The following is a 27731-nucleotide window of genomic DNA, read 5'->3' on the forward strand; positions in this document are numbered from 1 at the left end:
AATTAGAATAGCATCCAATAAAAAAATCCAAATAATACTTTTACTTACTCTATATTTACTCTAGGTTGATAGTTGGCAGAATTCTTCCCATCCATGTTACTATTTTTCTGGTAAATAATTTGTAGATGTGACTTAGATTAATTGGCCCATAATTTTCTAAATTTGCTTTATAGCGCTGCCTGAAGTAAAATCCTTATGGCTTTGTTAAATTCTGTTAAAACATTAGCATTCTGAAAACAAGAGTAATTAGTTTAATATTTTCAATTAGTTTATGTCCTTAATAATTTATAGCTTCTGTCACTATTTTATCTTCACCTACAGATCTATTAGTTTTCATTTTCTTTAAGGGATATGTGATTCCTTATTTTGTTATATCGGACACCAAATCGTTCTTGCAGTGACTCGAGCTTGTGTACTTTGGTCCGTTTCTCTACATCTATAGAGACCTGGGTAGAATTCTCCAACTATCGTTAATAGTTCGTCTTTGTTCGTAATTGTCTTCTGCTCTTTTTTAACTGGTTAACTTTAGTTTTTCCGTTTTGTACGTTTCTTCTTCCAACTTTCATGATTTAATTTTCCTCTATGTTTGATTTTTTCTTCTTTATAGTTCATACGATTTTATTATCATAGCGTTATACCGAACGATAACTAAAACCGATTGTTTCCATCTCATTACACTGTTTTAAGTTATTTATTTTAGAAGTAGCAAAGTGTGATTATCAAAATTCAATATGCCGACTGTGTACACAACTAAAGAAAAGGTACAAATAATAAAATGGTACTTTGTGGGCAGTTATGTACAAGAAACTATTAATTTAGTTATTACAGCTTTTGAACATAGGCCAATACCTATAGAAAAAACTATATTGGCCATTATTCATCAATTTGAAAATTTTGGCTGTACTAATGGCAGATGTAAAAACTGCTGCCCATCAGATCAACCTTGGGAGAAGAAAATTAGCCAAGAACGGGAAATTATAAAAACACAGGTCTGTGCATTGGCAGAAGTGACTTGAGTTGAATGAAAAAACTGAGGAATATTTTGAAAAGAAATAACTACCATTGATATAAAGTGCAAACCACTCAAGAAATATTTCCTGATGATTATTTTTAACGGATGTGTTCTGTAAAATTACGATGCAGAAATGCATGCAAATATTATTTTGAAGAATATTTTGTTTACAGACGAGTCCTCCTTCACAATTCACAAGAAACATAATCCATCCGTTGTACGTTATTAGTGTCAGGAAAATAAGCAATTGAGTGTGTCTTTGCGTACGCAGTATCCACAAAAGTTGTATATTTTAAAATTTTAAAAACAACAACATTAAAATAGATTGGTATCAGAAACCGACCCATTCTGGTAGATACCTTAACTACCACTCATACCATAATAATTCTACGAAAGTCAACTTAATCAAACAGATGAAAAATAGAGTAATAAAACTATCAGATCCTTCATTTCATACAAAAAACCTACAAATCCTACAGAAACTTTTTATTTCAAACGCTTATCCAACACCATTAGTGAATAAGATTTTGTTTAATACCATCCATAACGAAGATATTTCACCTTCCTTCCCGCCTAACAATGCTGATCCTGATGTCTTAAGTGGGAACCCAGTCTCGGATACTCCTATCAACAAATATTTTTCATTACCATATTTCAGAGATATCACTCCGGGGTTAACAAGGATTCTGAAAAGTGTTGAAAATAGCTTTGGTAATAATAACAACAACATTAAACTTAATGTGGCTTGAAGATCAGCCCTAACAATTAATAATCTTTATTCTAAGATAAAAGATAAGACTCCCATAGATAGGCTTAGTAACATTATCTACAACATTCCATGTCTCTCTTGCAACAATTCCTACATCGGTCAAACATCTCAATTATTGAAATCACGTATTACACTACACAAAAGTGATTCTCGACTTCACCCTGACCGTTGTGCATTAGCCAAACATGTCCATTCCACTGGTCATCTCACGGACTATACGAACACTACAATTCTCCACCGTGAGAACAATAAATCTAAAAGAGAGTTCATCGAAATGTCTCATATTTTCCTTAACGATTTCTCCATTAATGTTAAGAGTGACATTAAGAATCTAAGCGATATATACCACTTCTTACTTAAATCAGATACCAAGAACAATACAACATCACAGATAACTAACTTGACTGATATATCCATTAACAACTAACCTACCTTTATAATTATATATATATATTTAGGGATTCTACAGTATTCACTGCCTTCCCTCGCTCAACCGTTTCCATCTCTCTCTGTTGTTCCATTCTCCATCGTTTAGTCCTCTCTTACTCATGGCGTCGTCTACTTCGTTCCTCCAGGATTTTCGGGGTCGTCCACTTTTCCTCCTTCCTATGGGGCTCCATTCGGTTATTCTCTTTATCCATCTGCTGTCGCTAGTTCTTCTTACATGTCCATACCACTTTAGTCTTTTTTGTTCTATATATGTTAGTATGTCTGTTTCTATTGATGTTCTTTGCTTTATTTCGTCATTACTTCTCCTATCCATTCTTGTTACTCTGCAGCATCTTCGCAGGCATTCAATCTCTGTTGCTACTATCTTACTGCTGTTTTTCTTGTTTATGATCCAATTTTCAGCCCCATATGTCATAATACTTCGCACTAATGTTTTATAAATCTGCGTTTTTGTCTTCATATTTAGGTGTCTATCCCACCATACTGAGTTAAGTTGTCGGATTGCTGTTCTTGTTTGTCCTAATCTTTGTGTAATTTCTTCCTCTGTTGTTGCCTTTTTCGTGATTATAAACCCCAGGTATTTGAATTTATCCTTTCCTTTGATTGTTACATTGTCATCAATCTGTAGATCTTCTATGTCTTCTTCACTTGTAGATAGGTACTCTGTTTTCGCGAGGCTAATATCTAGGCCAGCCTTGGTATATTCTTCTTGTAGTTTCTTCATCATGTAGCTGAGGTCGTCTTGGTCTTGTGCAATCACTACTTGATCGTCTGCAAAACTTAATGTATATAGGTATTCGTTCCGTACCGGTACTCCCATGCCTTCGCATTTTATTTTCCATGTAGTCAAGGCTTTCTCTAAGTATACTTTGAATAGGGTTGGAGATGTGGAACAACCCTGCAGGAGCCCTTTTGTTGTGGTGAAGTCTCCTATGATTCTTGTTCCCATTTTAATGGACACTTTATTTTCTTTATACAGAGCTTTTGTAGCTTCTATGAGTTCCGTCTGTATTTCTAATTTGTACATTGCCTCCCATAGTTCTGACCTTGGTACAGAGTCATACGCCTTTCTCAGGTCCACAAATGCCAAGTGTATATCTCTATTTTTTGCTTTTTTCTTTTCCAACAGTTGTTCCAGTGTGTATATGTGGTCTATGCATGATCTTCCTGCCGTGAAGCCTGCCTGATCCTCTCCGATTTTGCCTTTTATCGCTTGCTCTATCTTTTCTCGCAGTATCTTCCCATATAATCTTCCTATTGATGATATTACGCTTATTCCTCTGTAGTTTTCGCATCGTTTTCTATCTCCTTTCTTAAATATAGATGTCATATATGCCACCGTCCATTCCTTTGGGAGCTGTTCTCCATTTATGGCTTTCTGAAATATCCATTGTATCATCCGGTGTAATTTTTTTGATCCGTATTTTATAAGCTCAGGTGAGATGCCTCCAGGTCCCGGTGCTTTCTTATTTTTGATTGCTTTTATGGCCGTTCTCATTTCCCTATCTGTTATTTCTATTTCTTGTTGTGGGAATCTGCTTCGTCTTCGCCTGTTTTCTTTTCCAATGAATTGTGGTCTTTGTTCTGTTAATAGTTCCTTGTAGTAGTCCTTCCATTCTTTGTCCTGTATATTTCCCAATTTAATTTTTTCTTTTGAGTTTTGTTTCAATCCTCTCAGTACTTTCCATGACTCCGAAGTTCTTGTACCTCCTATATATGTTTCAATATTTAAGCAGATTCTTTCCCATTCTTCATTCTTTTGCTGTTATTTGTCTTTTCACTTCTCTATCTTTTTCTCTATATTATTTATAAACTTCATCGTTGTTTGTAGTCAGCCATTTTCTGTATAGTTGCTTTTTTTCTTGAATTATTCTTTTTGTTGGTTCATAGGCTTCGAATGCTGCTTGCTTTATACTCGCCTTTATATGCTCGTATATTTCTTCGATGTTGCCGTATCTGAATTCTATTAATTTTTGGTCTAGACGTTGTTGGTATAGTTCTCTTATTGATTGTTCTTGGAGTAGTTCTATATAGTTTCTTGGAGTAGTTCTTTATAATTAATTTTCATTAACTAAAAAAGATAACTTTCCCTTGCTTTTCTTAGATACATCTCAATAAGATATAATAATGCATGAACAATAGAATATAATTAAATAAAGAAAATCAAAATATTTCCCTATACTGGGATTTAATTTCATTCGTTTTTTACCAATGAACCTTAACGACATAAAGATTCGTAAGAACTACTGAATTTGCCAGCGCTTGCGTTCTGGCTAAAACAGAACCTCACTTTTAAACTTTTTAAAAATCAAAAATTTAGTTTTTGCCGACAATTCAAAGAATTACCTCCTTTTAAATGTAGTTACATTGGGTTTTTCGATTAACCTTGGGTATACCTTTGCGTGTTAAGTTTAAAGCTATCCTACATTTCAAACCTTAAAAAAAATTTTTTTTGCACATAGTAACAAAAAACACCACTATGTTACTAGCAGTTTTTTAATATTCTAACTCTACAATTCTAAGTTACGGTAAGATCAATAATGTTTTAATAGATAATATATGGTAGCTAATTATAATTTATTCTCTTTCAGCCCTGAAGAAGCCAAGTATATGAGGAGGTAACTGCCACTCAACTTACCCTGAGACTCAACTGAGTCTTACAAATTTGGGGTTATGTGAGGGTTTATTGTCAAAGTATTTAAAAACAATTGGTCATTTCTTTATTATTTAAAGTATTAAAGCGCTAAAACTTATGTATATTTAAAGCTTTTTCGCACTGTTATTGGTATTGGAGAATGACATCTACAGTGGTATAAGCAAGGTAAGAGCACTAGGAGAAGATTGGCCACTTTTTGATACTATGAAGCTAAGTAAATACTATAAGAAAATCCAATCAATTAATTAACCGAAGAGAATTGAAATATGCTACCGGACACAAGAAGAAATTGAACACCTCTGAAAAAAGGAAAGTCTTACAAAAATATGGTGTTGGTAAGAGGCTTGAAATACTACAAGTATGAAGGAAAAGAGTCTTCTATATCTTTGAGAAAGAAAGGGAAAAATAATCTTAGGCAAGTGAGGAAGAACTCCCACTTCCTCATGTTAACTAAGGAAAAAACAAAGATGTTCACAAACTTTTGGAAAAAATATTTTTATGACCCACGCCTTGATTGATACAAGAGTTTGATTTTTGATGAACCCACTACAGTAGATGCTGGTGAGGAGCAGGAAGTAATGAGTGACGGCCTCGACGATGAGCGCTGTGACTTCCATATTTAAAAAACTGTTTGTTTGTTGCATTAACTAACTATTATGACAATGTTTGTCACTTAGCCTATAATCTTATTTTACAAAAATAGAAGTTCATTCAGAAAACCATTGTTCCTTTACTTTATTGCTTTTTTACTTTATTTACATGCAAATCATCTTTTGTCCACAACATTTTACATGCAAAACGACTTATTTCCACTGAATTCGTGCAAAAGGTCGTATTGCCAAAACAAAATCAATTTTTTAAACTATTTTTTGGCTACCCTAACTGAGATACGTGTTTATTTTTGGGCCAATACTATTGCATAACATTGATTAGAACTCATTATTCCTTTTCAGAGGAAAGCTACAAGTTTTTCGCCCTTCCTGAAAAATTACTTGTTTGTGACTTAAGCTTGATTGCATTTTACGTTTGCATTTTGCATGATTATAATACTTGGTCACTACTGGTACTGAACTGGTTAATACATTGACACAGCTTATTACCCATTTTAAAATGTGACGATTTTTTTTTTCATATTTTCATTATGCTCAACCATACTTCACCTATAAGCAGAATTTAGTTGTTGTTATATTTTTGTTTTACCAAAGACTACAAGGGCCTGTCAGAATTAATTTGTACCTAGAAAGCTTCATACTTCATTACTTTTTAGGAATATGGTGCAGATTTTCAGTGCTGAACACGTAGAGTCCCTACATGACGCAGAATTGTAAAACAAACAGAAAAATACAATAAATTCTCTTTACACTCACATATTCACATCACATTTTTTTTTCTATTTATCTTTAAACACGACGGACAAAACTTTCATTTTTCTGCATTTCGTTCCCTCGATTCAGTTTGGAAAAGACTTGCTGAAATGCTTAATTTCTAATCTCTGAAAGAAAAGGCGTAAAACCTTAAAATAAAAATAAATTTAAAATACTATTCACATTATCCGTTCTTACTTCTCACGTTGTTTTAAAAATTCCAAAAATATAAACATTCCCACTCATCCATTTTCGCCCACATGATTCAATAGCAAATATTTTTCGCCATTTTAATGATATCTTGACTCTCCAACAATTGCTACCGATATATCTACACCGCATTTCTAGGCGTCCGTATCTAGCCTGGAAAGAGTAGTAGAATTTAAACTTCGTAGTTCATAACACACGTACACCGTTGCCCGTAGGGGCAAACAATGAAAAGCGGCTGGTAAACACTTTATTAATGTGATATGATTAATAAAATGAAAGTTATAATTTTATTGTATGACTTTTTCAAGACATTTTATTTGGACCCACAGCCATATGTCCTAATAGTAGAGCCGTCACTAATTATTATGATCCTGTTATGATAAAAATCACAAGTTTATCTTACTTTTAAAACGATTTATTTACTGCAAAATGAAAAATTAAATTTCAACAGGATAATCACATGACAAAACTCATTGGTAAAAAGTATATTATTTATTTACAATTTGTACAAATATCTAATTACTTTTAATGGTATTTACTTATTTTTACATTTCATATTGTTTATAAAGTGATTATTTTCATAATATGCAGTTAAGCACACGATTCGTTTTTTTTTCAATTTTCTCTTTAAAATACTATCATTCTGTACATATCTCTCATGGATTATATACAGAAATAAATACAAACTGGCAGCTATCTATCTACTCAGGGAGAAATCATTTTTATATTTGCTTTAAATTAGATATACGCATACCGAAGGAAAAATAAATAAAGGAATGCATTACAGTATGTCGGGGTAACACTATGTGTTCAAAAGTAACTCTGATCAACCCGTTCATGTAACTGATCAAGGATTTGGTAACTTATCTTCGGCATGCAATATTAGCCAACTGCAAGAGAACGTGATACGAGAAAAGGGATTAAAGCAAGAGATTAAAGCCGAAAACGCACGATTGTCTGTAAAATAATTTTTTGAACAAACTGGTATGAGATAATTTGTCCCTACTTCTGGAATAACCCTGGATGTATTACAGCAAATACCAATTATGATGAAATTTTGTTGCGCACATTTTAAAAGGACCAATTTTAACAGCATCGGTTAAGTAAATCGTGGCGATAAAAGTGTCGAACGCAAGTCTGTCTGAATATCAAATAACACAAAACATTAACGTATACTTCGCAGTTACGCCACTGAATGAATGTTGAGCTTCCAATCGTTTCGCCGGTGGGTGAGCTGTTAACACGTGAAAAAAATTGGCGCAAACGGGCGCAACCTCATTATAATAGCTTTTGTTGTATTCAAATGCCATAGAAAATATTCTAGCTATTAAAACTACGTGAGCAGATTGAGATCTGGTGTTTAATTACCATTAGTAATTAGATAAATGAAAGATACCCAGTACTAAAGCAGAAAAAAGGCTTGATGTAACAAAAAATACCAACGAATCAACAATGAAAAAGACGACAAAAACTTCATGCTTATCAAGCTTACCAAGCTTTTTTATCATTTTTTTGTTTAATTATAAGTTTTTGAAATATCCATTGATCAATTCAGTTAACTCGATGGTTAGTGAATTAGACCCCAATTTACTGTCGCAATATGATGCATACATTATTTAAACATATTCAAGATTAAATATATGAAACATTATATTTTAAATCAACATTAAGTTTTAAATAATATAGACAGAAAATAGTCTATTAAAGTAGGTAGTAGTATATCACAGGATTCACATATAATCCTAACATTAACTAAACACATCAATACACTTCCTATTCTTTGATTACAAAATAGGGATTTACAATAAAGGGTAATAAAAGTACATCCTGGATATAACCTAATTCCAAAACTACTCAAAATAACACAATGGGTAATTCCGTACCTCCTCTACTATTGCAACAAATATTTAATGAATTAATCATTGGTGGATATTAATAAGACACATTATTTTTATTTGTTATTTGTGTATATTCCAGTGTTAATATATCTTTCCAAACCATCCGTATGGGCAACTATATTTTCAATTTTCTTTGATTTTATGAGCATTTAAAATCTTCGAAATGAAAGCAAATATGACAGTTGTGTTGCAAATATATCAGCTGTACATGAAATTGTTCTTTAGCCAAAGCAATATTCGTTAAACGGTGTAATCTGAGGGACATATGTAGTAACATGTGCAGTTAATAGAATTTGTAGATAATAGAACGTTTAAAGATTTCTCACGTATCTCAAAAAAAGGCTAATACATTAGAGAATTCAGATCGGTATAAAGAACTTAGCAAATTGACAACACATTATTTTCCATGACAAAATATTCAATTATTTTAATTAATTGTACTTCATTTCAATAATTCGCGCAAACGAAACTGAACTATGTTACTACGTTTCAGGTAATGGAAAATGATAATGCATGAAAGAATAAAGTCAGTAACTAGAGTTGAAGTCTGTAAAAGAATTAAGCAGAGTAAAAAATCAATCATTATTATCATCATTATCCGTAGTACTACAGCCCTAATCGAGTCTCGACCTTCTCCAGTCTATTTCGCCAGTCCTATTCATCGCCAACCGTTGCCAGTTTGCTGCGCCGATCTTCCTCGCGTTCTCGTCCACACCGTCCTTCTATATCAGTCTTAGTCTACCTCTACTCACTCCTATTTTCTCCTGGTACCACTTATAGAGTTCATCTGGGTGTGTTTTTATTTGCTTTTGACACATATCCAGCCCTTTAAGCCTACCTATTTTTATGAAAGATATTACATTTCTATCATTTACCATTTCTTTATATTTCTCGTACAGTTCGAAATTATATCGCCTTCTCCAAATAACATTCTCACATATTGTGTCCGGCTTGTTTAGCTCAATCTCTGTTATTCAGGATCCAAGGCAATACTTTGGTTTTTCAAAACTGTGATTTCAAAAATCAATCACATAAAGTAAATTCATAGCTGTACCAAAATATGTTAATCTTAGGCTGAAAATATATTGGAATACTTCTGTTCTTCGGGGCCAAGTGCTTTTCCAGTTTTTACTGTTTGCATTGCCCATGTAACCTCACTTTCTGTTATAGATGGACCTGTTATAGCAATCGGTGTATAGTGTTCTACTCTTTCATCTTCAAATAATTCAGAAATGTAGTTTTTCCATTCTTTTAACTGTTCATTGATATCTAATATTCTGTGTCCGTTTTTGTCTTCTAAACTTTGGGATAGTTGTTTCCGTTTGTTTCCAGTGATCTTTTAAGTTCTTGTGCAGTTGAAATGTTTCTTTTCATAGTGTTCAATTTCATTACATTCTTTACTATTAAATTGTGTATTCGCATGCCTTATCTTCTGCTTGATTATGGCATGGATCCTCTTGTATTCGTTTTATCTTTATTTCTATCTATATATCTATATTTATATCTATTTTTTGGGCTTAGTGAACTCTGTCTTATTGCATTGACTTTATCTGTAGGTTCAGTAAATTGTCCTATCTAAATCTATTCTGACCTCCATCTACTGTTTTGAGAGGACGTTCTATCTACTCTAGACGTTCTCAATTGTTTTAATAATATCCAGCGGGGTCTATTCATTATACAAGAGATATATTACATCAAATGCTAATACTCTGTCAAATGCCTTCTCTAAGTCATCTGTACACGTCCCTCTAGTACTGAAACCTTGTTGCTCATCTGCTAAATTTATGAGCTGATTTATTCGTTGTTGCAAAATTTTAATTGTAACTTTCAGGATAGTAATTAGCAAATTGATATCCCTGTTGTTTTCTGGTTGTTTCTTATCGTCATTATTAAATCATAAAATTAGCTCGCTTGTCCTCCATTCTTCTGGTATTTTATTGTATCTTATAATCTTATTAATTAATGTTAATGGAATATGACTTAAATGTCAATTGTATTATAATCGTATGCAACATAAATACAATCGTCAAGGTAAGTCTTAAATAAAAGCCCTCGATTAGTGAATCAATTTACCTAAGTTCTCCAATTTTGGTAGAGACCGGTTCTCGAGATAATCGAAAGACCACTTAGGTCGCTAACCAAACAAATTAATACAGCGCTAATATGGTTGCATTGATTTATTGTTGCAATGATGCTCGAACTATAGTCAATTCACTGGTCTTGGTAAAATGCTGACAGAATGCAAATTATATAATGTCGAGGACCGCCCACTAGCAAAATTGGAAGATATGTTTATATAATTAATGCTCTCATTTGAGATTGACTTGACGTTGAGTGACGGGTATATTTATTTTATCTATAACAATAGTATAAGATGTTTTATATTGTAATTCCCAATTAATAAATATATAAAAAAAAACTAAAATTGTTATTGCTTTACATTATGTTTACTGTATGTTTTGTGTCATTGATACGGTAAGTTTGATTTAATTTGTCCTTTTGAAAGTGATTTTACTATCTCTCCATGTTTTTTACTGCCTGTTAACTTCTCTTTAAAATTCGATTAAATAGAATTCGAAATTGAATTCTTTTGGTGTAGGAAAAAAATTATAATAATTCTCTTTCTATATGACATCTCTTCAGTAGTAACATTTTTACATACGTATAGAACAAGAAACATAAGATCAATGAGAATTACAAAAGACAGATCTTTTTATATACGTAGAAGTCCAATAATAACAACGTGGTTTGAACAAAAAGCATGATCTTAAATATTTTACATTGATTGCATGATGTTTTTATTGCAACATCCCTAAAATTAAATTGTATTTTTCAAATTGCACCGATGTTAGCTTTATAGCCTTTACGCATGCAACAATATGATATCAGAGCTGTCATTTTGAAGGTTAATATGGCTTCCCATAAAATGTGTTAAGAAAATTATCTTCAATCAAACTGTCCAACACAATCTAGTTTGCATTAGAGGAGACATTACACGTTAGGTGAATATTTCAAAACAACTACACAATAATGTTTCAAAAAACGGTAAAACATACTTATACAAACATTACAAAAATAGAAATTAGCTACTCTATATAAATATTTGCTCGCTTTAATAATGATACACTTAATATTATTCTTAAAAATACCTTGGTTTCTTTACGAACTAGTCCAAAATGATTTCTCCCCGTATTTAGAGTATTCAGTATTTAGAAGATTTAATTATTAATCGAAAATATCACATAATCATTTGTAAAATAAAATTCTGTTTTAATTAAAATATAAAGCAATATTCATTGATAATCAAAAAAATAACCAAAACTGTAGAGGCATCCCTTAACCACTATTAAGATGAATTTGGATAATGTTAACGTTGCTTCATTGATAAGTTTTGATAAAACTATAAATTTGTATTGCTATTTTTTCAACAACTTTTCAAATATTTTTGAATAATATTCAGCCATTAATTTAGAAAGAGGCGACAATATTACCTTCTGTAAAAGTTTATAGATCGAAATTAGTAGCTCGTTTTCTACAAAAATCTTCACCAGGAACTCGTAAACGTTCATAAGTACATATGGTTAAGCTATAGGACTAATTTCTTAATGTTAATCTGATCAATTTGTCTTCTACTACAAAAATTATTTCAAAAAACTCAACGTTTCTAAAAATAATCGTGGCGAAGAAACGGCAAATAACTAAGTAACATTTGCAGCAACATATACCATTGAATGAATATCGAGAGAAAGTTATGACGGTCGGATGAATCTGCTGACTCGAAACGAAAATACGTCATTTTGGGCACTTCACCATAATTGGCATTTGCTACTAACTCGCACTTATGTGTTTCAAACTGATTTTAGAACCGGACTGGGATCATCCCCTACTTCTTTACTTTCATTAATAGTATTAATACACAGATTCATAAGTATGAATCGAGATATTCATATCTGCTACAAGTATATAGATTTTCGAGTCATTTGATAATGCCCGACGTGAAACACTGATTCAAAAGTTGCAGTCACAGAATACTGGTTAGCAGGATATGCATTTTATACAGAAACTATACTGGAAGCAACAGCCTAAATAATCTTAAAAGAACTTCGGCGAAAACGTAAAGCCTAAATAATCTTAAAGATAAAGAGGAGCGAGACAGAGTTGTAAATATTGCTTTTTAACATATATAGCGAAGCAATCCTTGAAAAAGCATTGAAATCACAAAAAGAGTGAATCATAATCAATGGCAAAGTGGTAAACAATATAAGATTCACGAATAATACGAGCATCCTTGCAAGTACAGTAAAAGTTCAAAGATTAGTAAACCATACAAACAATTTCTGCAAGGATTATCGACTTAAAATAAACATTAAATAGACCAAATATACAGTAAAAAAAAACAAAATGGAAATACCAACATCACTCAAAGGAGTAGTTAGAGAAAGAAGTAAAAAAAAAACAAAATGTACATATTAGCGTATCACTCAAAGGAGTGCAGTTAGAGAACGAAGAAAACTAAAAATAGGGATTTGGAATAACACACAACATTAAATAGACCAAATATACAGTCAAAAAAAAAATGGAAATATCAACATCACTCAAAGGAGTAGTTAGAGAAAGAAGTGAAAAAAAAAAAACAGAATGTACATATTAGCGTATCACTCAAAGGATTGCAGTTAGAGAACGTAGAAAACTAAAAATAGGGATTTGGAATAACACACAGCACTGAGCAAATAAGAGAGGTAAGAGAGAAATGTCAGTAAAATGAAAAAGCTTCTCTGCAGCTGAGCTTGATCTTCCAAAAATAACCTACGTGTTCTCAGTAGTGGTATATCAAATGGTAAGTTGGACACTTAAACAAGAACAACATGTTGCAGCCATTTGAAATGTGGTGTTGATGAAATAAATTGATGTTGAGAATATCATGGACCGAGATAAAAACCAATATCGAGGTAATGATAGAAAGAGTGAATTGATGACAACTATTAAAACAATGAAACTTCAATAGCCGAGACAAAAACCAATATCGAGGTAATGATAGAAAGGGTGAAAGGATGCCAATTGATGACAACTATTAAAACTATGAAACTTCAATACTTGGGACCTGTGATGATACGGAAGAAATATAAAATGTTACATATAATGTACGGAAAAATAAAAGAAAGTAGAAGTATCGCAACGGGAAAACTATCATGTGGGGAAATTTGTAAAAAGAGAGGTCCCAATGCAGTTTAATACAACTATTTAGAGCAGTAAATAAAAATGAGCAGGATGATACTAACCTGCCTTAGGTTAAAGGCACTTGAAGAACGGCGAGAACATTAAACATTTTTTTATGTAAAGTCAAATGTTTATATCTAGTTAGAAAGAACTGGGCAGTTGAACAATCAAGTCTAAATTAACGTATTGAGTGACGCATGTACATTATTTTGATACAAATGTATATATATATATATATATATATATATATATATATATATATATATATATATATATACAATGTGTTAGGCTTTCGCGGCCATCGTCTAACTTGTTAAACTGTTTGTTCGGGCTGTTAGGCCGTTGTCTTCTGAGATTAGTTCTCGACGTTTCGCCAACACTAGGGGTTGGCAGCTTCTTGAGATGTTACTGCTTCGCTTGTACGCTGAAACTGACGTCAGTTTCAGCCCCTTTAAATACTGATATATATATATATATATATATATATATATATATATATATATATATATATATATATATATATATATATATATATATATATATCTATATATATATATATATATATATATATATATATATATATATAATCGGTAATGATTGGGTACTCTTCCGGCTGTAATGCTTTTATGGAAAATAAATTTTGTGTGTGAAAGATATAGGGAGGTCGTTGATACAATCAAATCCATATATTAAATATTGTTCAATGTTTCATATTTTAGGAAACGCGACACGACGCACAAAATACACAGATTACTAAATTTTAAGACGCAGATCTTACTTTCACTCTACATTAAGATATACATACTATTAAGATTATTCTAGTATACTACCAAAGTGTTGTCTAATTTAGTTTGTTTCAAGCAATTTTCACAATAGTTTTAAGATAACTTCCTCCTATTTTAGTTCCATTGGATTTTTTGCTTCGGCCATTTTTATAAGTATTTGTGGTCATGAACTCAAACCTTATTCACCAAGATTTCTAAACCACTAATCTGACGTATACCGGATCCACGTATGTATTGTTTTACATCCAGTAAACGGTTTTTATTAAACTGTTAACAAAATATGAAAAGTATCTAATAGGAAGTAATATCCAAAAACTAAAACTGAGATTGGACACAAGAAAGGTTTACTTCAACGACTGAGCCAAAGGGAGTAATAAGCCAAATTGTAAAGCAAATTTATGTATTTATATACTCGATTTACTGATGCCAATCACAACTGTCTAGTAAATTAAATAGCGATTTTTTGCTACGTTGTTTAAATTTTAACAGACTGGCAGTGGCTGGATAGAATAGGCAAGGAATGAGAATTTTTAACACAGTAAAAGTTAGAAAAACATTATACCTAGGCCACATACTGAGAAATAATAAGTACCAATATGCCCAACTTATAGTGAAAGGAAAAATCGAGGGAAAGAGAGGCCTAGGAAGGAAAAGACTATCGTGGCTCAGAAACATCCGACAATGGACAGGGCTAAATTTTGAACAGCTAATAAGAACAGCTGAAGATAGAGAAGAGTTTAAAATTGTAGTAGCCAACCTCCATTGACGAGAGGGCACTTTAAGAAGAAGAAGTGGCTGGAAATTCCTATTCAGTCAATCATAAATGCGCAAAGCCAATATTAACTGTAACGTAATTAAATTAAAAACAAAAATGTTATTTTAAATTTTTTAAATTTTGTAGTTGTTTATAGATTAGTATTTACAAATGGAAAGTTTCTAATAAAAATTGATGAATATACACTCCCATTATTCATGATTATTCTTCTCTTTTCAATGAAAGAAGGCTGCAACACTAAGTTTGTTTTGGTTATTAATAGTGATAGGTAGCAATTTTTGTGTTGTGTTTCCTACAATCAATCTGCCAAAATATTCCCAAGCTGGGGGGCGGATGATATCCTACCACTACATTATTTAATAAACTAGATGTTGCAATTTGAATTCAAACCTTTAAAATAAAATTCAATATAAACCAATTAAATTCGTCCGTCCAATGTATCTCTAAAATGTTTTGTTAAAGAAACTAATGGTCAGATAGCCGACCGTAGGACTGCCAAAAAGCACCGTCCGCGACCAGTAAAAAGTCTGGATTCAAACACAACCAAGATTGTTCTTGATCCAAGAAAAAAATGTGGTAACTTTATATAAACTGTTATACATTATAAATATATTTTATACTATTCAGGCACATGAATTTATTGTAAACTATCCTAAACTACCATCCGATATCCTTGCTATACCATCTGAATTAATTATGTAAACGACCAGGCCAATTACTGAATCTCACAGAATTAATAAAGGACAAGAGGAAATAGTGACGCCAATTTTGTACCGGTGGCAGAAGATAATAACATTCTGACTGTAGTGACAAAAAACTTGACATGACATTGAAACCTTACTGTATAATTAATAATAGACGCGCCTTATGCTAAATGGAAAAAAGAGAAAACCGCAAATCCAGAAAAATGGTCTGTCCCATGGAAGCATTCTGATTTCACTTATATTTAACATACGCACAACGAGCTACCAATACATCCTCAAGTTAAGATCTGTATTTAAACCGACAATCTTGGTATCGCTGTGAAAAAAATAGAATCTAAAATGAAGGAGGACTTGAACATGAAATCAATATTATACAAACAGAACTCGCTAAAACCAAACCCTGGTATAATTCAGATATTCATTACATCTCAACACTCATCTGGAACATGTAAAACTAAACGTATCCTGGGGGAGACCACTCACTTCTTTAAGAGCTGTCTTCGGTCCGAAAGTGGGCAATAATCAATGTATATTTTTGAGACTGCTGTAATGGATATTTGTTCACCATACGGACCGGTAACTTTGATCCTGTATTGGAAAACCCATTAAAAACAGGAGTCCTTTCAGGGCTTAGAAATTTTTCTAAAAAATTCAACATAGTGACTTTCACATTCACTCCTAAATGGATTTATGATTATAATATAGGTATTTTAATATTTTTTAACTGACCTTCCATTCCAATTGTTTATTCCAAGATTTATTTGAACTTATCAACAAGATTGTGAGTGAACGACAGAAGTAGCAGCAAGCAAGCTTGTCTCGAATTTGTAAAATAATGAATTTCAGTGAGACATTATTTGAAAGAATATCATATTCAAAAACTATTATGTAAAACATACGACATTATGCAAAATTAGTGAAAACAATAAAAGAAAATGAAAGTCACTGAAAAATAAAATAGCTCTATTAACCTGATAGTAGCCATATTAGTACCTCTACAACGAGACATCTAAATTGTAGTTCTACTCCTTAAAACTTAAAGGTATTTAACTTTAAGACTTTGGAGTGGCTGCATTATAAACTACTAACTAACATAGTTATTCAGTTGAAAGTTCAACACTAGTTTTGATTGAATAATTGATCTAATTCAGATTGGGTATAATTTGAAATATGCTCATGGAGTATAAAATATCACTAAGCGATAGATATTTATGTTACAATTATTAAAGTCATTACACTAATTATACAAATACATTTATAATATATGAGCGCTAAATGGATCACAGGCTAAATTACACTTCTGGCACTATATAAAGGCAACGTTGCCAAGCACTGCTGTAGGGTATAGATAAATATTTTATATATGTATTAAATTAGTTTTATACGTAGAAAGGAGAAGAGCTGAACATAATTTGTATATCATTTTACATTGGATTCAATGTAATGCTTGTAAATGGGACTGGGGAAGAACATTTTAATCGACAATCATGCAACGATATGTCACAGTAAATGACAAAGAAGCCCCATAAAAAAAGTTTCTGTTAATAAGGTTTCATCAAAAGACAACAATCTGTTGTACAAATTTGAATAATATGTGTAAAGTTTTATTTTAATTTACTATTCAATAAAATATAAATTAAATACCTGTCAGATTGGCTGAAATAAACCGCCAATTAGTAAACAACTACAGGTTAAAATAATTTATATTTTATAACAATTTTTTTGGAAACGGTTTCCGGATTGGAAATCGAAATATCAAAAACAAATGTAAAATGTAATTTGTATTACAATCAATTGTGAGAAACCTTCACAATGAAACGGGGTAAGTGTCCACCAGTCACACTCAATGGCTAGCAATTAGGTAAGCAAACGACACAAAATACTTAGATTTACTAAAAACTTATCCATCTTGACAAACGACTAACCTGGCAGAAGCACATCTTTACCAAAAGAAAACAAATGGGCATTAAATTTAGACATATGTACTACTTGATTGGTCGAAAGTCTAAATTAACATTGGATAACAAACTGTTTATATACAAGGCGCTCGTCAAGCCCATCTGGAAATATGGTATTCAGCTATGGGTCACATGGTATGTTACATCCTCTTCTATAGAAAAAGTGCGCAAAAAGTAATGGAAAGGCAAATGTTATATATAGAACGTTCAAAAAAGAAGTGAAATACATTATAGAAGCGACAAAAGTGAAAAACGTACAAAAAAATTGAATAAGCAGATAATACATTGATGACCATGGGAATATAGGATGAAGAGAGCACGATAACAATAACGGCTACGAGGAAGTGGGTAGCTCACAAATCTCTGGAATGGTTGAGGAATTCATCAGGACAAAGAGGGGCGAAACATGTTACAAACATGGAATGTTCATTACAGAACATTCGCCAAAATTTACGGTAGGCCTAATAAGCGAAAACAGGAAAACAGTCAAAGCCATAGTAGGTCTTCTAACAGAGCACTGTAAGCTGGATAGGCACTTGAAGCTGATGGGATTATCAGATGATGACATGTGCAGATTCTGTCACCTCGAAGAAATAGAAGCAGAGCACATTCTATGTCAGTGTGACAGTCTGGCAAATGTGCGGTTCTTCGCATTAGGAGGAGAAAATCCACCGGCTTTTAAAAAGGGCCAGGTTAGAGAATGTTATCTAGGACTAGACGACCACAATAGATCCGAAAAGGTCGCAGTGGAATAGGCCAAAAGGCCACCTCTCTATATTTATCTATCTATCTAAGTGACGATCTTAAGAACCATTATGTCACAATTTTGATGACAACTGAACTGAATAAATACCAATAAAAAAACAAGAGAGGTCAAAATGGTTATAATAGGCACAATAAATAGATATTCTTTTAAGTGCATTTTCGGCATGAAAAATGCTGCTACTATATTTAGGACTCTACTCTCTTGTTCTACATTCCAAAAAAATTAGCAAACGCAATTATACGATAGAATTTAGGTAAAGTAAAGAACCAAACATATAATATTTGACGTTACATTCAAATAATAGCAAATTTTGTCAAATACTGATAGTTTTTTCTTAAACAATATGTGTTAAGCAAACTACTTTATTATTAATTTTTATTTTGAAATATAACACAAATTTTCAAAAATAAAAAACAAAAGGATGCTTTAGCTGATTATATCTTTAGCTTGTTATCCTAGAGACTAAGTGCACTGGACCTAATTTAGTTACTACGATTTGTAAACTGCACAAATTTTATATATATATATATATATATATATATATATATATATATATATATATATATATATATATATATATTTATATATATATATATATATTTATATATATATATATATATTTATATATATATACAGTAGACTCCCTCTATAACGAGAACTGACATGGCAGACTAATTACCTCGTTATAAGCGGATCTCGTTATATCCAACAACAATAATACTGTGCATACATAAGAATATGTAGTTTTCTAAAACATTAACTTTCTATAGTGAAGCCATTCGGAGCAATATAATATGCTAATAAATATTGTTTGAAAGGCGTTTTTGAAAAAAAAGTTTGTTTACTTTTATTGTCAATGATATACGTTAAAACAAAAAATCTGTATTCTGTACATCTGTATAAAGCGTATTTTCAATAATAACATAAACTACTGCGTCTGCAATTGGAAGAAGTCTGTCATTTTTGACTGCTTTAAATTTTCCAGTATTCTATCTATCATATTTTCTAAAGATGTGAAACAGTTTTATGCTTCTTCATTTGCGTTTTTTCTTTGGATAAAGTTTCTGACAACCTTTAAAACACTTTCCACATCTTGTCTATTAGGACCTATATTATTAGGTGTGAATGGTCAACCCCCTACAATGACTCTTGTGAATCATAAATTGTAAATTTCCGACTAAGAATCATAAATTGTAAGAAGTTTATTGCCTACGGCAGTTAAAAATGGTATTTATTTATAGCTACGGTCGGGCCAAAACGTAAAAAAACACGTTTTTCAATCTTATTTTCTCTCGTTATAAGCAAATTTACCTCGGTATAGAGGGTTATAGTTCAATAGAAATTTCACGTTACAGCTAATGTACCACGTTATAAGCGAAAACTCGAAAATAACCGTGTTCGTTATAAAGGGAGTATACTGTATATGATATAATATATAATATACATCATGTTATATTTCACCCGCTCACTCCATTAGTGCTGTCATGTACTATCAATGTGCATAACGAACAGTGGTGCAACTTGCATCATGTAACAAACGTCAACCTAAGATCAGTTAAACATCAAATGCTGAATTATATCGGGATACCTGACTAGATATGACCGCGTGAAATTGGAACCCCACAGTTTGGACACTATTTGTAACAAATAGGGAATTAGCATACCTAATAAAGGTTGTAAAAGGAGTCTCATGTGCGAATATTACACTCTCCTATTTACGATATAATAGAAAGGGTTAGAGACGGAAGCCAAGAAGGGAGATAAAAAGATAAACATAGTAAGTAAACGCCGCATAGGAAGATCCAACCTCGCGCATATGGCGGACTGTATCCGTAAAAGTAGGGCAGTGACGTGATTATGCTTTTTATTTAATTAACGGCACCGAACGGTTAACGCTGCGCTACTGATAGAGTGGATAATTATGTAAACAAGGCGCTCGGATCGAATCGGCACGAAAATAAGGAATTGCGCTGGATCTTCGTAACTGGCGCATACTGTACTGAGTTCTATAGATGAAGATACTAATAAACTTAACGCACCTCTCATCAATATGGCAGACAGTATTGGAATGGGCAGAGAAACAGTAACAGTAATTAAGATACTAATGACAAGAATTGATATCGAAACATAAATTACGTCTTCTATATACAAAGGCCGAGAAAAATGTGTGATTCTTATTTATGTAAGATTTAACAGTATTCAGATTATTAATTATAATATATGACAGGTAATTCAGTGAATTATCTGGATATTGTTAAATCCTGCATAAATAAAAGTCACGCACGTTTTTCTCATGCTAGTCCAAGTGGTTTATTAGTGTTTGATATTAATACCTGTCTTTGTCTGCATATTAATATTAGGTGTGTTATGTTGATTATTATCCTTCTTACCTGATATCGCTCGGTTATTATCTATTAAATCTGTATTTCCCTCCGTCGTCTCCGTCTTGATTCCAGTTTATTATATTATACTCAATGTAATAAGAAAAGTGTAAGGTCACATCTGCAACTCCTTTTACTACAATTTTTATCCGCCCAAATACTTGTTTTGTCATACTATTCGTTAGTGCTGATATAGCAGTGACAATTTATTTCGAAAATAGAGACAGATTAAAGAAACTTATCCTGAGCTTGATAAAATCGAATGTACAACAAAAAAAATAATTTAACAATTTAGTATGGCGCCAGAATTGTTTACAATAATCTTAAAGTTCAAAGGTGTCACTGAACTACTACAAATTGTTAGTATGACCGATGCAATATATACTTGCATTTTGGAATCAGTGGCGTTTATCTATAAGTTTCGGCTGACATGTAGGATTTTGAAAGAATAACACTAAAAAACAATATTCAACTGTTTAATATTACTTAATTGAGCTAGTTTCGTTATATCAAAACTTAACAACGTGTACATTCATTATGACAATGACGTAGTCTTCAAGCGGGATTGCAACAGTTAAAAAAATTTGTTTAAAATACTATTTTTAACATTTATTCAATATGAAACGTCAACGTTTTCAGAATATCTAGAGGCACCAGTTTCGAACAACACTAACCTGAATATAAGAATCAGCTTTGTTTTTAATGTAGTTAGATATTACGTCATTACTTTTTAACAATATATACAGCGGAAAAAAGATATACACCAATTTTGTAACTCATAATATAATCCACCATTTTGCTAACTTTCTCTGTTTATAGTGATAAGTCATGTATTATATTTTATCTTCAGTGTTAATCAAACTTTTGAAATTTAAAATGTAAATATCTCAAGAAACGCACCTACAAAAAATACAGTTAGAAATAAAAGACTATGTTTTCAAAATTCCTAGGAATAGTGGTTTTTAACGGTTTTAACTAATCATGTACATTCAAAAAGGTGGTAATAAAGATGATGTTAATGTAGTTATTTAGGTGCAATATTGATTAAGAGAGGGGAAGAAAGAAATCCATAATGAAATTATCAACACAACTATATCTGAAGGATATCCAAGTATATTATTCCATAGGTTTTGATTAAACAAAGCACTATTATCTCTTTGTTTTAGAGTTAGTACTTTTAAAATGAAACATATAATTATAATAATGACTAGATCTGCTTTTGTAATCATCAAACAATCAATAGTTGAGAATCGCGTTTCAGCTGCCTTTGGTATAAAATGAGAAACGAAAAGTAGAGATTGATCGAAAAGTGACCAGCAAACTTTTCACAATTAGTTCATTAGAAATATCTAAAAGATGAATAAACAATATAAGAAAAAAAATTGTGTAGTGATAGTTTCAGGACTTGATTCGATAAACGTTATTGAATTATAACATTTTCTGTTCATTTTTCGTTTAAAAAATGCCGCTGAGAAAAAGACTGATAATATTAAAAATTCTACAAATCAAAATTGGATGGAAATATAATGGATGTTGCAAATTAAATTAAATATAAACCCGCATTCTAATTAAAAAAATCAACCCATATTTGGTGTTTCGCATTTTAGTGCAACATATTTTGTATAGTTACTACATTATCTTAGATAGAACACACTTTATTTTATTATTGCAATAAGAATTCTATTTATCAATAGTGTACTATTTTCTACTTGAAAAGCCGGCTGTTATTAAAGTAAAATCGATTTTTTTCTATTATTGCAGTAATAAAATAGAAATAAGGCTGTATCGGTAATTGTAACATCAAGGTCACATTACCCTTTCATCATCATTCTGGATTTACCCCCTACGTGGGTTATAGCCTCCTCAAGAAAAAATTTCTCTCCAGTCGTTCCTATCCATTGCCTTCATCCGCTAAGCATATATTCCCATTTCTCATGCCTTCATACATGTTATCAAAGAATCTTGTCCTGGGTCTTCCTCTTCTTCTCTGACCAATGGATCTATCTACCTGCCCTATCCACCTCAGAGTCCTATCTTAATATGTTTTACGATATTTGGTTCCTGATATATTCTATAGAGTTCGAAGTTGTATCGTCTTCTCCACACTCCATTGTCATTCACTGATCCATAGATTCGTCTTAGAACTTTTCTTTCGAAACATCCTAACATGTTTTCATTGCTTTTTGTTAGGATCCAGGTCTCTGACCATGAGTTCTTTAGTGAAAATCTTAAGTAATCTCTTTGTTTATCTTGGTTTGACTATCTACATATTTGCATATTGTAGCCAATGATTAGTTTTGAATCAATTGTGTATCAATAGAGCCAAATATGATTTTTGAAAATCAGTGTAAATATATATTCACCTTGCCCCACATTACATTTGACTGTATGGATATATTGAAATTAAAAGAACATTATTATGAACTCTTTTATTTTAAAACAAAATATGGGTGCTGAAGATATTCCAGTTCAAAACTTCTACACCAGGCGTCGTGCTGTCTTGCGTAATGTATTGCCACCAGACCCAAAGTGTCCAAACATTTTTCGGATTAATCCAAAACTGATACAGAAAAAGCAGACTCCTGACCAATTGTCTTGATATGAAAGATGAAGATATATACATAAATTACAAAGATGAAAATATCATTGGCAAAGATGTTAGTGAAGAAGAACCTCTTAAGAATATTAAGACGAAATTCAAGAAAATATTGACATAGAAATCCTAGATGACCTAGAAGACCTAAGAAAAGTGAGTTGAGTTAAAAAATGGAATTGTTAATAACGAAAATAATCCCAACCCCTTTCAATGATTTTAAAATATTTTTCAATTTATGCAATTCCAAGGATTAAAGATGAAACAAATTTGAGTAATTTGTAAAAATACGGAACCAGTATCAATACATCAACTAAGAAATGACCGTTTTTGTATCCATATTTTTATCAATGGAAATTATTAGCTATAATAAAAGTCGTTATAGCTGTAAACTGCTTCAAAAAGCTTCGGTGACATTCATTTTAATAAGAATTCTACCATTGCCCAAAAAAATATAAAAGACTGTTACAGAAAATTACAGAAAACAAAATATACACCAAATAAAAAATGTATTGAAAAATTAATTCAGTTTACGTTTTCGGAATTAATATTCCATCATCAGTACTATCCTGATGTACATGTTTGAAGACATTAAATGCATGGATAAAAACCCTTTAAATGTTGTTAAATTGGCTTTGAGTTAAATTGTATAACATTATAAACTATGATGTTGGTTACAACAGGAATAGATAACATGGCAACGTAAGACTCCTCTGGAGGTTTCTAGTCCTAAGACGAAGTTGGTAGCAACAAGTCCTCGTAGACACTTCGTCTCAGGACTAGCAACCTCCAGTGGAGTCTTACGTTGCCATGTTATCTATTCCTGTTGTAACTTAAACATCATAGTTTATAATGTTAAAAAATTTAACTCAAAGTCAATTTAACAACATTTAAAGGGTTTTACCCAAGTATTTAGTGGCTCAAAACATGTACATCCAGATAGCACTGATGATGGAATATTAATTCTGAAAACGTTCTGTGATGTAGCCCGATAGGGTTTTTAATATTATACCTTTTATAAAGGAATTTTTAAATACATTTTTTGTGATACATGGTATACAGTCAGCTACAGAAATTTAGTTTCCTTGTGGATATACCAACTAAATTCTAAATTTATGAAATTATGGATGAATATAAGGACAGGATGGCTGGACATTTGAGACAATATATAAAGAATAAATCTCACCATTGTGGCTTTAAATTTTAAATTGTTTATTCATGCCGATGCACCCTTAAGAATAATTGATATTATTCCCTATCAAGCCAAAAGAAATATTTTGATAATTAAAACTCCACGAGAACTAACATAAGAATAATCCGAAGTGAGAGTCGAACCTAGGTAATATCTTTATTGTGGTGATTTATTTTCTTCCTCGTCTCTGGTATACCTAAAGAAAAAATTGGGTATACTAAGATCTAATAAGTAACTAAGATTGGGTATACTAAGATCTTGTTGTAAGTGATAAATAATTATCAAAATCTTACCTGGGATGATGCCCACTCAGTAAGGAGAAACTGTCAAATATGTTAATAAGGTCGAATATCTAGGAATAATACCAGGTAAAAGGCTTACACGGAAAGCCCATCTGGAAAGAATATCCAACAAAGCGAAGCTTTCTTTTTAGACATGTGGAAGGATATGTGGGAAATCATGGGGTATGGAACCCAAACAGATGTACTGGCTATATATGAACTATAGTCAGACGTATGATTATGTATGGAAAACTGTTGCTCTTGGAGCAATGCTATGTTGCTGTTGGTGATATAAAGTGATATAGCAAGGAAGAAAAGAAAAACAATAACAAATTTTCCATCATAAAAATAACTATGCTACAACTCACATATGAGAGGAACTGATAAAGCCAATTTACATTTTGGATCCTAGTCCTAGCAGAGCCCATATATTATCAGGTAAAAAAGTAAGCACAGTAAGCACAAAACTGCTGGTAGCAAAATCGCTAAACCGTACAGGAAAATACATCAAACACCTTCTTAGATAAATATCTAAAATCTTAAACACATAAAAACAATCAATAGATATTATACCATTATATAAAAATAATTACCAAATTTATACCAAATATAAAATTTGACTGATACAGGTTAAAGATTACCTAGTAGTCCAGTCGAAAATAATGAGTAAATAATACATTAATAAAAATACATATCCCAAATAAAGCATCAAACGAAATATTATTGTTTCAGAGACTACAAAATTAAAATTAAATGTGGTATTTCGTTAAAAAGTATATTAACTTGATTTTTCTCACTTCTCTCTTTTGCCTTCTTTAATGATTTGACATTGCTGTCAAAGATATTTTTAATATCATCAGTCATTTTCACAATTGGCTTCGTTTCTTTGAAATATATACATATTATTTGGAATCACTTATAAACAGTGTTAAAGTAGCAATTAGCGGTTCTTGTTTATTTCAGTATTTAAATTAACAAGAAACACCCACGGTTGTTTTCAGTTTTCTAATTTTTGCGCTATACATATTGAATGACTCTTAAGTACAAAACTCTTGAGACTTAACTTGCAAATTATGAGAACTAATTACTCTGTATAAAGCTACAATTAGTTACTGAACCGACACATGTCTTCTTGTAAACAAAATATTCTAAATCAAAGTCAGTAATAAAACCATTTGCGATAAAACATTCGTCATTAAAAAGCAAAGTATATTTTCATAAACCAGGAACGAACTAACACCTATTCTGTATGTTTCCGTGGTTAGATTTCCCTCAAATATAATCTAATAATCATAATTTTTTATTAAAAAAAATACATTCTAATGGTTTGTCTCACATCTTATAAAACATTTAACATTAGGTTTGACTAAATGGCTTAATGACATGATTTGATTTAAAAATTATTTGAAAATCACTATTAAAAATGTTAAATGGCGTTACAAAAATTATCATTTTCAATATCTGAATTTACATAATAAACAATCCCGGATCTCGAACATTCAACCAGTTTTGTTCCAAAACAGGCACCGCTCATACCAGCGACAAAATTACTGTAAAAACCGTGATGAAAAACATATTTTCATTAACTTTATTAAAAATTATCCTAGTACTTATCCTGGAATAAAAATAAGTTATTAGTCGCTGCCACAGCTATAATGTTTTCAGCGGGATGCCATGCCGTGTGCAATATTTTTTTGTTAAAATCTAAGCAGTCCACGCTAATCTCGTCCTTTTTCCTCTTGCCCTGCGAACAGACCTTCCTAAGTTTCAAGACGGTGCGTGGCTTGGCAACGTCGCGAGACGCTTCCAGGGTCAACTCGCGTTTTGTCGATCTGTCGAACATCCGGAAGAAGTTGTTGTATGATCCTGTCATTATGGCTGAGTCGTTGCCATTCCAACAACACTCGAATTTATCGAAAATGCAATCGTTCTCATACAAAGAACACAGTTTGGCTCGCAAATATTCATGTACCTGTAACAAAATTGCATTAGAACATATTTACACCATAAAGGATACAGAAATCTATGAAATTTATATTAAAATCAAAAGATGGAAAAGGTAAGTATTTTTGAAGCGTGTTCTTCTTAGAGTGCCGTCTCCCTACGGAGGTTGGCAACCATAATGGCTATTTTTATTTTTGAACTTGCTGCTCTAAACAAACCAATCGATCTGCATTGATACCAGTCTGATTCTGATTTCGGCCAACAGATCTTTTTCCTTGAATCTTTCCCTGTATTATGAGTCTCAAAATTTCATATTTTGCTACCCTCATGACGTGGCCTAGGTATTCCAGTTTTCTGGTTTGTATAGTGGTGATTAGTTCTGTTTCTTTACCAACTCTCTAGTACTTCTTTATTTGTAATTCTATCAGTCCATGATATTTTTAATACTCTGCGGTATAACCAGAGTTCGAAAGCCTCGATTCTTTTTAAATTATATTTTTTTAATGTCCAAGTCTCAGCTTCATATAATAATATTTAAAATATATAACAGCGAATGGTACATACTCTGATCTCCAAATTTAGATTTTTGCACGTTAAGAGTGGCTTCATTCGAATAAATGCTGATCTGGCAATCTCTATTCGCCTGTTTATTTCTGCAGTATGATCATTGGTTTAATTGATCAAAGTTCCCAAGTACTGATATTTTTCTACTTGTTATATCACGTTACCATTGATTGTCAATAGGTGATGTATATTTTGTGGTCTTTTTGTAATTA

At 31.8% G+C, this 27731-nt stretch overlaps 1 protein-coding gene across 2 annotated transcripts in view; it reads right to left on the minus strand.

The window, feature by feature from the left end:
• Positions 1-21405: 21405 nt before the first annotated feature.
• The window catches only part of tws (protein phosphatase 2 regulatory subunit tws), a 39775-nt gene continuing 33449 nt past the window's right edge, over positions 21406-27731 (minus strand). For both annotated transcript variants that reach the window (XM_072526407.1, XM_072526408.1), the window contains exon 4: positions 21406-26983. In XM_072526407.1, coding sequence (XP_072382508.1) covers positions 26615-26983 — 369 coding nt within the window. In that variant the 3' untranslated portion in view covers positions 21406-26614. The remainder of the gene's footprint in view (positions 26984-27731) is intronic.

Source organism: Diabrotica undecimpunctata, chromosome 3 (genome assembly GCF_040954645.1).
Source record: "Diabrotica undecimpunctata isolate CICGRU chromosome 3, icDiaUnde3, whole genome shotgun sequence".
Lineage (NCBI taxonomy): Eukaryota > Metazoa > Arthropoda > Insecta > Coleoptera > Chrysomelidae > Diabrotica > Diabrotica undecimpunctata.